At 47.0% G+C, this 15,282-nt stretch overlaps 1 protein-coding gene across 2 annotated transcripts in view; it reads right to left on the minus strand.

Annotated features, from left to right (window-relative positions):
- NHSL1 (NHS like 1) overlaps nt 1-12,305 on the minus strand; it is a 286,410-nt gene extending 274,105 nt beyond the window's left edge. Inside the window, exon 1 of one of the 2 annotated variants that reach the window (XM_040350522.1) lies at nt 11,538-12,305. In XM_040350522.1, the coding sequence (XP_040206456.1) occupies nt 11,538-11,829 (292 nt within the window). In that variant the 5' untranslated portion in view covers nt 11,830-12,305. The remainder of the gene's footprint in view (nt 1-11,537) is intronic. The other variant, XM_040350526.1, reaches the window with a different exon arrangement.
- Nucleotides 12,306-15,282: the final 2,977 nt, after the last annotated feature.

A 15,282-nucleotide genomic window follows, 5' to 3' on the forward strand; every position in this document is an offset into this window, starting at 1 on the left:
AAGGTGTGTCGCCGCCCTGACTGGCTGGTACAATTGCATTCTTCAGCAAGAAATATCCAGCCACACCAATACCTGCCATTATTATATTTGAGAAATAAACTCTTTATTGCCAACAAAAGGATATTATTTACAGTGGTGCTAAATTACCACAGGTATATAACAGCAGGTACCTACACATGCATGCTCATGTGGAGAAGGTAGGAAGGGTTGGGGCAAGACTTTCAACCACAAAAGCTGGTCTAGGTTTCTATACTAGAAACTGGATTCAAGGCTCCAAGGACACGTAAAAAGAAAAGGGAACTGATGTGTAAATACCAATGTCACTTTAGGAGCTTTGTTATTTCAGGTACTTATTTAACAGTTTCACAGCACTTTACATATGTATTATACAATCACATCAGTCCCTACCCTCAAGGAGCTTACAGTTTAAGGTCCCTAACTTACATTCACATACTAGGGCCAATTTAGACAGGAGCCAATTAACCTACCAGCATGTCTTTGGAGTGTGGGAGGAACTTGTAAGGCCTCGTACACACGATCGAGTTTCTCGGCAAAAACCAGCAAGAAACTTGCTGGGAGATATTTTTTTGCCGAGGAAACCAGTCGTGTGTACATTTTCGTTGAGGAAACTGTCGAGAAACTCGACGAGCCAAAAATAGAACATGTTCTCTATTTCCTTGACAGGAATGGAGAAAATTGGCTTGTCGAGTTCCTCGACAGCTTCACAAGGAACTCGACAAGGAAAACGATGTGTTTTGCCCGTCGAGTTCCTCGGTCGTGTGTACGGGGCTTCATAGTATACCACATGTGGGTTGTTTTTCACAAATGACAACTTGGCAATGGCAATGGCAAGCCTAGGATAGGCCTAGCTACCAACACTCTCTGTATATGAGCAAAATATACTATAATTCTCTACAGACCAACAATAAGAAACAGTTGTACCTAGTAATTAGATCATGCCATCAAAGGGCGGTTGTTGGTTCTGTTTTCTGCAAATAAAAATGTATGAACTTTAATAACACAATGTAAGAGTGAAGACGCAATGTAACTCAGGAACCGTGGCTTGTTGTAGTCTGTTGGGAGCCTATCTGCAGACATTTAAACCACACCATTCTGCAATATATTATTGGATTATTAGCTCCACAATTGTATGTTGTGTAATATACGTTTTTATTCTTGAACTTTGCTTCTAGTTTGCACTATATGGACATTACATCCCATGAGAAAACGGTATTTTATGGGAGGAAATGTATACCCGCACCTCCCAGGCTGACAAAACTGCCCACATCCCTGACTTAGCTGTGCGGTACATTTTAGAAGTTCATTTGCCTTTTAGTTCTGCCACTGCTTTTTGAAGTGGTTAAGTGGGCTTAACTTCTAAGATTTAAGTCACTTCCAAGAACTATAATTATTCTATACATGATTAATCTGGTATATTTGAACCGCACTCCGCATAGATGGAAAGGCCATCCTCTGTAGCGCACATCCCTACTGGGGATAAAAGCAAACAAGGCTTACAGTTTATTTTTCTTATGGACATGCTAAGGATATTTGTTCTTAGAAAAAAAAAATCCATCATTTCTTTCTTGCTACATTTTTTCTTACAGGGGTTAAAGGAAAGTCTCCAAATCCTCATTTTTTATGGAGCCGGAATAATTTTCTGCACCTGTGAAAATACATTCGTAGAAACTCTATCCTATCCCAAAGAGGAGTCCCATGGTCAAGGTATGCTGCTTAAGCTCCCTGCCAGCATTTCTTGTCTGACACTTGGAGAACCTTGCTGAACCGTGTCAGCTGCTTCCCACTAAAAAACCACACCTTGTTTTATGTTGACTTTTAAATGCTGTACAATGACAACACACCATGCTGATTCAGCTTGTAAGCTCTTTGAATATTTATTATGCAAGGCTTTTCTGTCAGTTTACCAGCTTTTGAATATGTATTGCACCACTGGTGGGCTACTACAGAGCGTCCAGTTTTTAAGGGGACTATGTCAGATCGACATATACTGTACCACATTTTGAGGCTCCCGAGCAGACTTGGAGGTTGTCAGTAAACAAATGCTGGAAGTGGTTCTAGTCCTTAGGTATAAGGCCCCGCACACACGACCGAGGAACTCGACGTGCCAAACACATCGAGTTCCTCGTCGAGTTCAGTGTGGAAGCCGCCGAGGAGCTCGGCGGGCCGACTTTCCTCATTGAACAACGAGGAAATAGAGAACATGTTCTCTTTTCGGCCCGACGAGTTCCTCGACGGGTTCCTCGCTGAAAAGTGTACACACGACCGAGTTTCTCGGCAGAATCCAGCTCCGACCGAGTTTCTGGCTGAATTCTGCCGAGAAACTCGGTCGTGTGTACGGGGCCTAAGGCCTCGTACACACGACCGAGGAACTTGTCGTAAATTAAACATTGTTTTCCTCGACGAGTTCCTTGTCAGGCTTGTGGAGAAACTTGACAAGCTTTCTTTGCGTACACACTGTCAAGACCAAATCTCCTCATTCTCAAACGCGGTGACGTACAACACATACAAGGGCAGGGTAAGTTCGATTCCACTGGCACAACCCCTGGGGCTGCTTTTGCAAATCTCATGTTACTGCGTGTTAAGTAAAAGTTTGGTAAGTGACGATTTGCACTTTTCAGACTGTTACAGCGTGACAAATGTGCTATCTCCATTACATACGCTACTTTTACCGAAGGTGCGCTCCCGTCTCATACTGTATTTTGAGCATGCGCGGGTTTCTTAGCATACACACGAACGTGTTTCTCGTCAAAAACCAGCCCGACGAGGAACACAACGAAGAAATTGAGACTCCCGTTGAGGAAAAAGAGAACTTGTTCTCTTTTTTTCTCGTCGAGTTCCTCGACAGTTTTCTCAATGAAAAACATACACACGACCGTTTTCCTCGGCAAAAAAGCTCTGCCAGCCAAGTTTCTTGAGGAAAACGGTCATGTGTACGAGGCCTCAGAGGTGCTGCAGATATGTGTTGGCCCCACAATTAGCACTGCATCTGGGAATCAGACAATGACCGTCTTCAATACTAAAAGAGGAGCCACCATTGTGACATTACCAATGGAGTCACAGATTTATAAAGTACTCAGAAAGAGTAGTTTTTTTAAAGACTAAATGCACTTTAGCCACCATTCACACCTGGGCGTATTGTTGCACGATTCCCAAAGTGCAACAATGCTCAACATAAAGATTCCAATTATATTTAAAGTGCCCATTCACCCTTAGGATTAACGTCGCTGCTTGTTGCCCAAAAAAGTATTTTTGTTATGGCAGAACCATGCATTTTTGGCCACATTGACTTTAAACAGCCTGAAAATGCATGACACACTATTCTAGCATGTTTATGTGCCTACCACAACCACAACCAGAATCCTTCTCCTAGCAACCTTGAACAAAAATGAAGGATTCAAGAGTGTCCAATCAGGATGAGAAGACTTTCATCCATCTGGTGAGGGCCTACATACATGGGTGTTCAACCTGTGGCCCTCTAGCTAAAACGGAACTACAAGTCCCACGTGGCATTGCAAGGCTGACAATTACAAACATGACTCCCAAAGGCAGAGGCATGATGGGATTTAGTTCCCACAACAACTGAAGGGTCCCAGGCTACAAGGACCTTTATGACCCCAGTAGAGGGCCTGAGAAGAAATTGGCATAGTGGACATGGATTATGGGCTCCACACCACCACAGAGAAAAAACAGGAAGCATATACAAAGATGATGATATATGATGTTATATATGACACTATTTCGCACTGGCTTAAACAGAAATGCCTAAAGCTTAAAAACACATGAAAAATGCTTCAAAAGGGCACAATAATGTCTGAAAAAACATGCAAAAAATGCTTTAAAATTGCCCGAAAACATTCACACTTGTGAATGGGGGCTTAAGTGGGTCCCCAGTGCCTGCCCTCAACACTTTTTAAAAGCAACACATGTACTTACCTGACCATTATATGTCTACGTTTTTGCTGTGCGGCCTGTTGACCACAACACAGCCTGTCCTTGAACAACTGTCTGGATCGACTCTTACTGAACATTCATTCTAATAGACTTCGCTCATTCTGGTGAATATATTTTTAAGAAGAGGTTGGTTGGCACTGAGCAGACCACACATCAAAAAGCCCAGTGGGGCAGGGACAGGTAAGCATGTGGTTGTCAGGGATGCTAGGAAAGGGCATTGTGGACCATCGTTTTGCTCGTCGAGTTCTGTGTGAAGCCGCCGAGGATCTCGGCGAGCCAACTTTCCTCATTGAACAATGAGGAAATAGAGAACATGTTCTCTATTTGGCTCGACGAGGAACTCGTCGGCTTCCTCGGCCGAAAGTGTACACATGGCCGGGTTTCTCGGCAGAATTCAGCTCCGATCGAGTTTCTGGCTGAATTCTGCCGAGAAACTCGGTCGTGTGTACGGGGCCTCAGAGATACATTCCTAACACGCGCTGGGAATGTAACTGTTTTTTTAAACTGTCAAATCAATGGGTTTAGATCTTCTTTAAGTGACCACAACTTATTGTAATTTGTCTGTTTGTTTTCTGGGTTATTTTAAGTTATTCAACTTTGCATAAAGGAAGCATTGAGGATGCCAAGGCTGAAAATGACAGCTGCCTGGCTGTCAAATGCCAAACCTATGCTTTAAGACAGTGACTTAGGATAAGTGTACAAATAATGACTTTTGGCATGGCTCTGACTTTCTTGATCTCCACACTCATTCTAGGTCATGCAAAGCAATCAGCATGAGACCAGGCAACAAGCAATTTTAAAAGAAAGTTGGTAATGTCAGCTGTATATCTCTCAGGAAAGGTTTCGACCCCCGATAGCCTCAGTGCCAGTTCACACCAGATGCAGTTCTGTGCGCTTTGTTTCTGCACTAAAAATGCATACAGTGTTTTCCATGTATTCCAATGGCTCTCATTCACACCAGTGCAGTCGGTTTTCAGTGCAAAAAAAAAAAAGAAAAGTAGAGCGTGCTGCATTTTTTCTGCAAAGAACTGTACTTGTACTGGAACCTAGCAAAAAGCATCAAAAACACACTGGAACTGCGTGTGGTGTGAACTGTAAGCAAAAACTGATCCAGAACGTATCCGGTGTGCATTTTTGTGGTATAAACTGGCCCTAAAAATACATGCACAGTGTTTTCCATGTATTCCAATGGCTCTAGTTCACACAAGTGCAGTCAGTTCTAGTCAGTTTCCGGTGCAGAAACTGACTGGAAACTGACTGGAACTGACTGCATTGGTGTGAACTAGAGCCATTGGATTACATGGAAAACACTGTGCATGCATTTTTAGTACAGAAAAAAGCGCACGGAACTGCATCTGGTTACTGTGAACTGGCCCTCATGGTATGTGACTAATGTACCTAAAATATGTAAAACAAGTTTAAAAAAGTTTCATTTCAAGAAAACTGCCTCCTGAAACATTATCCTGCTATTTCAACTATTGCAAGCATGTAGTCAGACTTCCACAAGAGCACAGTCACATTTCCGATCTTTAAATTTCAGCGTAAAATAACATTAAGTATATAACAAAAGCATATCTGTTTGACAAAATTTTGAACCATATTATGGGGTTCCTGCAGTCCATTATCTATGGTGAGGATCCTGAATTAATCCATTCTGGGCATAGGTGTGCACAGCCTATTGCATTAGGGTGTGCACTCCAACAATCAAACACATATGCCTGTGTGTATGTGTATATGGTATATACTGACCACATCAGTAGTGCAATAGATGGTATCAGTAGGGCAGTGGACAGTGTCAGTAGTTTTATTATTTTATTTTTTATTACCATTTTAATTTTGTATTTTTTTTTTTACAATTTTTTTTCGAATGCCCGTGAGGTTCAATGCAGGAAAAAGCATACCTGGCCCATTTTTGGCCAACCCAGGACATCACAAAGCATTGGCATTCACAGCTATGTATTGTGGTGCATTGAATGGTCAAGATTCATTGTTTACTGCATTGACAGATATTCAGGGGCCCATTACAAATACACTGGATGTCCCCAAAACACATTCGGGGGCCCATCACAAATATAAAGGATGCACCCAAAACACACAAAACGCATAAAAACATAGATGCACATGGTAACGTATGTGCATAGTTGCGAATCCAGCCTCAAACAAGCAACCAGGACACATCTTGTTGCTGCAAAGTATGAAATATCTAACAGAGTAAGATACTAGTAAAATACAAAAACTGTATATAACATGACAGGTTAGTGACTGCCGCCACATCTCAAACCTTAGAATACATTCACATTTTATATACACACAGTGGCAATGAAAAACAACCTGCTGTACTAAAAGAAGAAGAATAGTACTGCAATCATAAAGTCACGTCTTCACCTCCTGGACTACTCATTTAGCAGGTTTTAATGTGTACATAGTAACCAAGATTAAATACTTTCCAGGGAAGAATCAACGCAGTATATTTACATTGCACAAATTATGAAAATGAATCTTGGCTTCTACACATGTACCTGAAGTAAGCATTCAAAGCCATATTGCTTGTGAGGAACTGCTAAATAACTACGTATAATTGTATCTCTTATCACAAACTTATCACAAAAAATAAATATTGTAATGTAAGCACCGCACAATTTAATCAGCAGCAAAATGTGATATTTGAAAAGTTCTATACTCTGCAAAGACTCTAACCAAATATTGAGCGAGAGAGGGAATATAATGGACGCATTTGTCATTAGAACACTGGTGGATGGGACCTGAGCTGCCATGGTAATAAATGACCTGGGTCATCTTTTTGAATTTGTGATTGTTTCCATGCTGTTTACCCAACCAGAGGAACGTGTGTGAAGGATCTTGACTACATATTGGGCATAGCAAGGCCAAATGGAGTTGATTTACTAAAACTGGAGAGTGCAAAATCTGGCGTAGCTCTATATATAGAAACCAATCACTTTCCAGGTTCCAGTGGAACTTCTGCTTTAAGCACTCCTCGCCCCCCTTACATGATCCAATCCGTGACTCCTGATCCGAGGAACGATCCGAACCGTGAGTTTTTTGATCCGTTGCACCCCTACTTACCTGTCCAGCGGGCCCGCTGCACCTGCCACCATACTTGGTGAGGGAATCGGGAAGTGAAGCGTTGCAGCTTCACTGCCCGATCCCTACTGCGCATGCGCGAGTAGCGCGGTGCGTCGTCACTGGTCCGTGTTCTCTCCTGGGAACAGTGTGTTTCCCAGAAGACAGCGGGGCTGCGGGTAGGGGCGTGCCACACTAGTGTATTACTGGAAGTGGGTATCTGCACCCCCCCCCCCCCTGAAAGGTGGCAAATGTTACACCTGAGGGGGGGAGGGTTCCGAAAAGCGGAAGTTCAATTTTTGGGTGGAACTCCGCTTTAATCTACCTGGGGACAATTTTTTTTTCTTTCTTTGGTGCAGTTTACTAATGCTTTAACTGAAAAAGTGGAAGTTAGAAGCTGATTGGCCACCATGCACAGTTACACCCGATTCTGAGTGCTCCTGTTTTAGTAAATCTCCTCCAATGTCCCTTTCGTAGGCTTGAAATACTAACAGAGCCAACCATGCCTAAAGTCAACCAAGCATCAGTAAAATTTCGTTTGAATGTTCATACGGAAATTCAGAAAAATAGTTTGTCAGAGTCAAGCCTCGTACACATGACCGAGGAACTCGACGGGCAAAACACATCGTTTTCCTCATCGAGTTCCTTGTCAGGCCCCGTACACACGTCGAGTTTCTCGGCAGAATTCAGCCAGAAACTCGGTTCAGAGCTGAATTCTGCCGAGAAACCCGGCCGTGTGTACACTTTCAGCCGAGGAAGCCGACGAGGACCTCGGCGAGGAAATAGAGAACATGTTCTCTATTTCCTCGTTGTTCAATGGCAAAAGTCGGCCCGCCGAGTTCCTCGGCGGCTTCCACACTGAACTCGACGAGGAACTCGATGTGTTTGGCACGTCGAGTTCCTCGGTCGTGTGTACGGGGCCTCAGGCTGTTGAGGAACTCGACAAGGCAAGTTTCTCCATTCCCATCAAGGAAATAGAGAACTTGCTCTCTTTTTGGCTCGTTGAGTTTCTCGACAGTTTCCTCGACTAAAATGTACACACGACCAGTTTCCTCGGCAAAAAAATATCGTGTGTACGAGCCTTAATCCATAGTATCATTATGAACTCAAAAAATGTCATTTAAAAGCCCTGAATTTTTTTGTCAATTTGCCATCCCAATGTTTTGAATCCTACATTTGATTTCTGGATTCACTTGTGCATTACAAAGAGTACGAATTTTTGGCTGAATTCGGACCTGAAACGGACCAAAAGACGCACAGGGCTCCCGTGCAAATTCGCAGCGGAGCCTGAACAGAGAATCTCCTGCTATTGTGAATCGGATGCCGGTTCCCCGCATCCAATTGGGATAGGTGTTAAGTACTGTATGCTACATTTTGTCTACTTTAGGAGGGTATACACTGGGAGACAACCTTTGGTACTAATAGGAAAAGTGATTTCTGTGCAAGAATTATGATAGGAAATTCTTGAAAAAGAATGAGCAGAAAAGAATCTATAGCTGGTCGTTGGCTGGTGTGCACGAGAAGCAGCCGAGAGTAATAAGAGTCTTGTACAGGCACCTACTAGTAGGCAGATAATTTAAGGACAGGTTGTGCATTGTGATAGGTCTAATTCACATGATTGGTGGTTAGGCGGAACTAGGCGAGCTTGTGTTAGACAACATAACACAAGTGTAAATTTTTTTTTTTTATGGGTGGTAGGATAGGGAATACGTTTCGACATCCCATATAAGTAGGTGTGTTCCCTGGTAATTACAGTAGACCGGGTGTGTATTTAAAGAAGACTTGAAGAAATTCTGTACACATAATTAGGAACTGACAGAATTAAAAGTGATGAACTATTAAAAGATTTGATTGCTTGCATATTTAAAACTATACATCCTCATAGAGAGGAACTATCTGCACTTTATATTTAAACTGGTCAAGCTAGTTTTATATTGTTAGGTAAAAGTCATTTATGAACTTATGGAAGGGAATCTAGTAAATATGCCCTAAGGCCTGGCATGCCTATTAACCCCATTTTAGATTGTAAGCTCTTATGAGCAGGGCCCTTCTAAATCTCTTGTTTGAAATTGTTTTGTGACAAGGGATGAGCTTGGGTTCCAAAACTAAAGCCGGCCATAGATAGTGCGATTTTCTTTCCTGCAACCACAGGTTGCAGGTAAGAATATAGTTCAATTCCCCCATCAACATAGGCAGTGTTGATGGGGGAATGCCTCCCACAGAGCTATTATGTTCTCCCAGCAGGGGGGGTGTGGGGAGCCATCCCTGCCAAGAGAACACAGTAATTATTGCCAGTGGCTATAGCCACTGGCAATAATCGCATGAAAAATCGACATGCTGCTTTTACCCAAGTTGATCGGTCAAATTGGGTACCATTAGTCTGCCCATACATGGTTTGAATCTTGGACGATCTCTGCTGAACTGGCCAATATCCGAGAAGTCCAGGGCCGATACAAGGGGTGGGCGGAAGGGATGGATGCCCTGGGCGCAGCAATTTATTGTAGGAAGGGGGGCGCAGTGCTGTCAGTGTGCTGTTAAACTTTCTGGGTAACAAGTGACTGTGACTTCTGCCAGCCACCCTTACAACACTGCAGAGCTGCACCTGCTTGCAAAGACGTGCCGAGTGCGCTCCTGCACCCCAGTACAAGCAAAGGTCCCAGTCTTCGCTTCCCTGTCAGGTGGAGCCGCAGAGTAATCTCCGCCCGACAGGCGCTTCTGAGTCTCGGCGAGGCGTGACCTCACCAAGAGGCCGGCAGGAAGGACAGAGGACCAAAGAGAGCTGCCGGGCAAGAGGAGGAACCAACCAGGCAGCCAATAACAAAGTAAGCAGATGGGCATCTATGAATGAATGAATCGGCTAACTCGGGCAAAGAGGAGAGAAAGACGCTGGGATTTCAAATCCCCAGACCGGTACAGCGGCGATACGAGCTGCCAGTGCGGGGGATCGCTGGACTCCAGGTCCATTTGCCCACCTGCCACAGTGCATATTCTGCGTCAGGGCTGCAGTATTGTATTGTAGTGTTGTATTGTTTTAAGTGTTTTCTGGTTTTGAAAAGACACTGCCTCTTTCTTTATACCCGCAGTTTGCCATCTTTGCCCTGGGCCCCAGGAGGCCTTGTCCCGGCACTGAAACCGTCTATGGCCAGCTTAAGTTTAGATAAACCCCTAAGCAAGCTGTCAGTGCTGGCCCATCATCTGCTGCCTGGCCTCGCCCCACAGCTGTATGTTCACACAGGGGCGAGTATGCTCCTTATATCACCTACCTAATATTGTTATATGATGTCCAAAGTGGCACGGGTGTCTCCTGAACTCTAAATTGACCTTTCAAACTCCTGTTTTTTTTCTGTACTCCAATAAGCTGCGGGATAGGTCATTCCCTTCCCTGTAGCTCACGCAAGCTGCGGGGGGGACCTGGCCTGAAATTCATTGCATTACATAAAAGTGGGAGTTTGGGTTAGAGGTGAGTTCAGGGGATGGCCAAACTAATATCTATCAATGACATTGACCTAATGTCACCACATGAGCAACCCCCCACCCCCCCCCCCTTTGAATGTGAGGCTGGGGAATGACCCGGACCACAGCTCGTTGGAGTACATAAAAGTGGGTGTTGGGCCTTTGAGTTGGAGGTGACTTCTGAGAATTTCTGAGCTCATCTCTATCAATGACACCAACCTAGCTTGGCCATGTGACTGCTATTTAGTCAATGATGTCATGATGATTCCCCCCCATGACCCTTTGTATGTGCAGCTGGGGAATGACCCGGACCACAGCTCATTGGAGTACATAAAAGTGGGTGTTGGGACTTTGAGTTAGAGGTGACTTCTAAGCTCATCTCTATCTATGACACTGACCTAGTTTGGCCATGTGACCGCATTTTAATCAATGATGTCATGACCCATGGCCCTTTGTATGTGCAGCTGGGGAGCGGGGAATGACCCGGACCACAACTCATTGGAGTACATACAAGTGGAAGTTTGGGTTAGAGATGAGTTCTGAGAACACCTGAGTGACCTAATTTGGCCATGTGACGATATTGGGTCAATGATGGCATGAACACCCCCATCTCCTTGTGTACATGCAGCTGCGGAGTGATGAATAACTCGGCCCACAGCTCCCTGGAGTAAACAAAAGTGTGAGTAAGGAGCTTGGGCTAGAGATGAGCTCTGATGATGCCCAAGCCCATCTAGGTCAATGACATCATGAGAATGCCCACCCCTGCGGAGCATGGAATGGCCCAGCTGCAGGTGATCGGGTTTCTGGGTTTGGACCTAAGCTCATCCATCTTTGTATCTGTACCTTCTTCCTTTATTTTGGTAATTCTGCGCAAACTGCTAGTACTATATAAATCCTCAATAAAAATAATAATAATATTTGTGATGGCAAAGGTCTACATAGAAAAAAAAACTTACAGAAAAGAATGATGCACCATGCCCAACAAAGAACAAAGCCAATGCATGAGGTAAACAAAGCGCAGAACTACTTACGGACTGGTACCTTCCGGTGGTCCAAGTGGGATACAAAGTGATGGAGGGATGCCAGGCGACGTTGTAGGTGGGCACTGCGTTCTCCCAGGGTAACCGCCTGCCCATGGATGCTGCTGAAGATGTCCTCAGCATGTCTAGACAGATCAGACAGCTGATGGATGATGCGCATCATGGAGTAGAGGGTAACTTCTTCCAGAGAAGTGATCACCAAAGCTGATCCATCCCTAAGCCCATCAGTGTCCCCCAACCTACACACCTGGGTGGGCTGCACTGTCCTCAGATGGAAAGGCATGGCAGCAGCAAACTGGTAAGTTTCAGACTGAGTGATCCAGGATGTCTCCTACATCCAGACAGCTGGCATCATGTGGATGGGACTCCAAGGATTGGTATGACATGTGCCATCCGATCACAACAAACCTCCCAGACAGTCCTATGGTGACTCACCGGCGATCACACTTCATTTGTATTCCTCACACACTTCTCCCCAACAAGAGACAGGGATCAATAGGCACACATTCAAATCCACACTCCGAGATCCCAGGGCGAGACAACAAAGCTTCCCATTGGTCACATCTCATCCCCTCTAATCATCATAGAGTGCGAGCTCCATGGACAAAAGTCACACCATCCTCAGGAAACTTTCCCCGATCTGCTCAGTGGGGGACTGGGCTGTCCTGCCGGGGAAACTGTGCCTTGTATGAAACAGGAAAAGAGGCAGAATCATGGATCCCTCCCTCCAGATCCTTCTCCTCCTCCTCCTCTTGTGTGTATAGTGAGGGGGGTGTCTGGCCCGGGGAAGGAGGAGGAGGAGGGAGGAGGAGGAGGGAGACACCTGTACAGAAAACACTTCACTCTGTCTGGGCTGGAGACTCACTGCACTGAGCGAGCTCATCTCTACACACACTCGTCTCTGCACTGCACTCATCTCTACACTCAGTGCCGACCCAAGACATTGTGCTGCCTGGTACCAAGAATGAAATGCTGCCCCCCTCAAAAAAAATCACGCCCACCAAAATGCCCCCACATCCATTATTTTATATCATGATAACTAAAATGGACCTGTCATGGCTCTATACATGTATATAGGAGTATAAAGAGGACCTGTTATGGTTGTTTACATGTATGGGAGTATAAAAAAGACCTGTTATAGCTCTATTCATGTATGTAGGAGTATAAAGAGGACCAGTCCACATATCTGTTTCTTCCCGTAACCCCCATCCTGGCGCTCCCACTCTTGACTCATTTCTAGGATCCCCTTTAGAGACTGCAGATATGATAAAAGACAGGAGATGGTCAGAGGCTACGGACACGATACAGGAGGTGGACAGAGGCTGCGGTCTGCGGACATGACACAGGAGGGGGACAGAGGCTGCGGACATGACACAGGAGGGGGACAGAGGCTGTGGACATGACACATGAGGGGGACAGAGGCTGCGGACATGACACATGAGGGGGACAGAGGCTGCGGACATGACACATGAGGGGGACAGAGGCTGCGGACATAATACAGGAGGGGGACAGAGGCTGCGGACATGACACATAAGGGGGACAGAGGCTGCGGACATGACACAGGAGAGGGACAGAGGCTGCGGACATAACACATGAGGGGGACAGAGGCTGCGGACATGACACATGAGGGGGACAGAGGCTGCGGACATGACACAGGAGAGGGACAGAGGCTGCGGACATAACACAGGAGAGGGACAGAGGCTGCGGACATAACACATGAGGGGGACAGAGGCTGCGGACATAACACATGAGGGGGACAGAGGCTGCGGACATGACACATGAGGGGGACAGAGGCTGCAGACATAATACAGGAGGGGGACAGAGGCTGCGGACATGACACATGAGGGGGACAGAGGCTGCGGACATAATACAGGAGGGGGACAGAGGCTGCGGACATAACACATGAGGGGGATAGAGGCTGCGGACATGACACATGAGAGGGACAGAGGCTGCGGACATGACACAGGAGAGGGACAGAGGCTGCGGACATGACACAGGAGAGGGACAGAGGCTGCGGACATAACACATGAGGGGGACAGAGGCTGCGGACATAACACATGAGGGGGACAGAGGCTGCGGACATAACACAGGAGAGGGACAGAGGCTGCGGACATGACACATGAGAGGGACAGAGGCTGCGGACATGACACATGAGGGGGACAGAGGCTGCGGACATGACACATGAGGGGGACAGAGGCTGCGGACATGACACATGAGGGGGACAGAGGCTGCGGACATGACACAGGAGAGGGACAGAGGCTGCAGACATAACACATGAGGGGGACAGAGGCTGCGGACATGACACATGAGGGGGACAGAGGCTGCGGACATGACACATGAGGGGGACAGAGGCTGCGGACATGACACATGAGGGGGACAGAGGCTGCGGACATGACACAGGAGGGGGACAGAGGCTGCGGACATGACACATGAGGGGGACAGAGGCTGCGGACATGACACATGAGGGGGACAGAGGCTGCGGACATGACACAGGAGAGGAACAGAGGCTGCGGACATAACACATGAGGGGGACAGAGGCTGCGGACATGACACATGAGGAGGACAGAGGCTGCGGACATGATACATGAGGGGGACAGAGGCTGCGGACATGACACATGAGGAGGACAGAGGGTGCGGACATAATACAGGAGGGGGACAGAGGCTGCGGACATGACACATGAGGGGGACAGAGGCTGCGGACATGACACAGGAGAGGGACAGAGGCTGCGGACATAACACATGAGGGGGACAGAGGCTGCGGACATGACACATGAGGGGGACAGAGGCTGCGGACATGACACAGGAGGGGGACAGAGGCTGCGGACATAACACAGGAGAGGGACAGAGGCTGCGGACATAACACATGAGGGGGACAGAGGCTGCGGACATAACACATGAGGGGGACAGACGCTGCGGACATGACACATGAGGGGGACAGAGGCTGCGGACATAATACAGGAGGGGGACAGAGGCTGCGGACATGACACATGAGGGGGACAGAGGCTGCGGACATAATACAGGAGGGGGACAGAGGCTGCGGACATAACACATGAGGGGGACAGAGGCTGCGGACATGACACATGAGAGGGACAGAGGCTGCGGACATGACACATGAGGGGGACAGAGGCTGCGGACATGACACAGGAGAGGGACAGAGGCTGCGGACATGACACAGGAGAGGGACAGAGGCTGCGGACATAACACATGAGGGGGACAGAGGCTGCGGACATAACACATGAGGGGGACAGAGGCTGCGGACATGACACATGAGGGTAACAGAGGCTGCGGACATGACACATGAGGGGGACAGAGGCTGCGGACATGACACGTGAGGGGGACAGAGGCTGCGGACATGACACAGGAGGGGGACAGAGGCTGCGGACATGACACATGAGGGGGACAGAGGCTGCGGACATGACACATGAGGGGGACAGAGGCTGCGGACATGACACATGAGGGGGACAGAGGCAGCGGACATGACACATGAGGGGGACAGAGGCTGCGGACATGACACATGAGGGGGACAGAGGCTGCGGACATGACACAGGAGAGGGACAGAGGCTGCGGACATAACACATGAGGGGGACAGAGGCTGCGGACATGACACATGAGGAGGACAGAGGCTGCGGACATAATACATGAGGGGGACAGAGGCTGCAGACATGACACATGAGGGGGACAGAGGCTGCGGACATAATACAGGAGGGGGACAGAGGCTGCGGACATGACACATGAG

Source organism: Rana temporaria, chromosome 4 (genome assembly GCF_905171775.1).
Source record: "Rana temporaria chromosome 4, aRanTem1.1, whole genome shotgun sequence".
In the NCBI taxonomy this organism is placed as follows: Eukaryota; Metazoa; Chordata; class Amphibia; order Anura; family Ranidae; genus Rana; species Rana temporaria.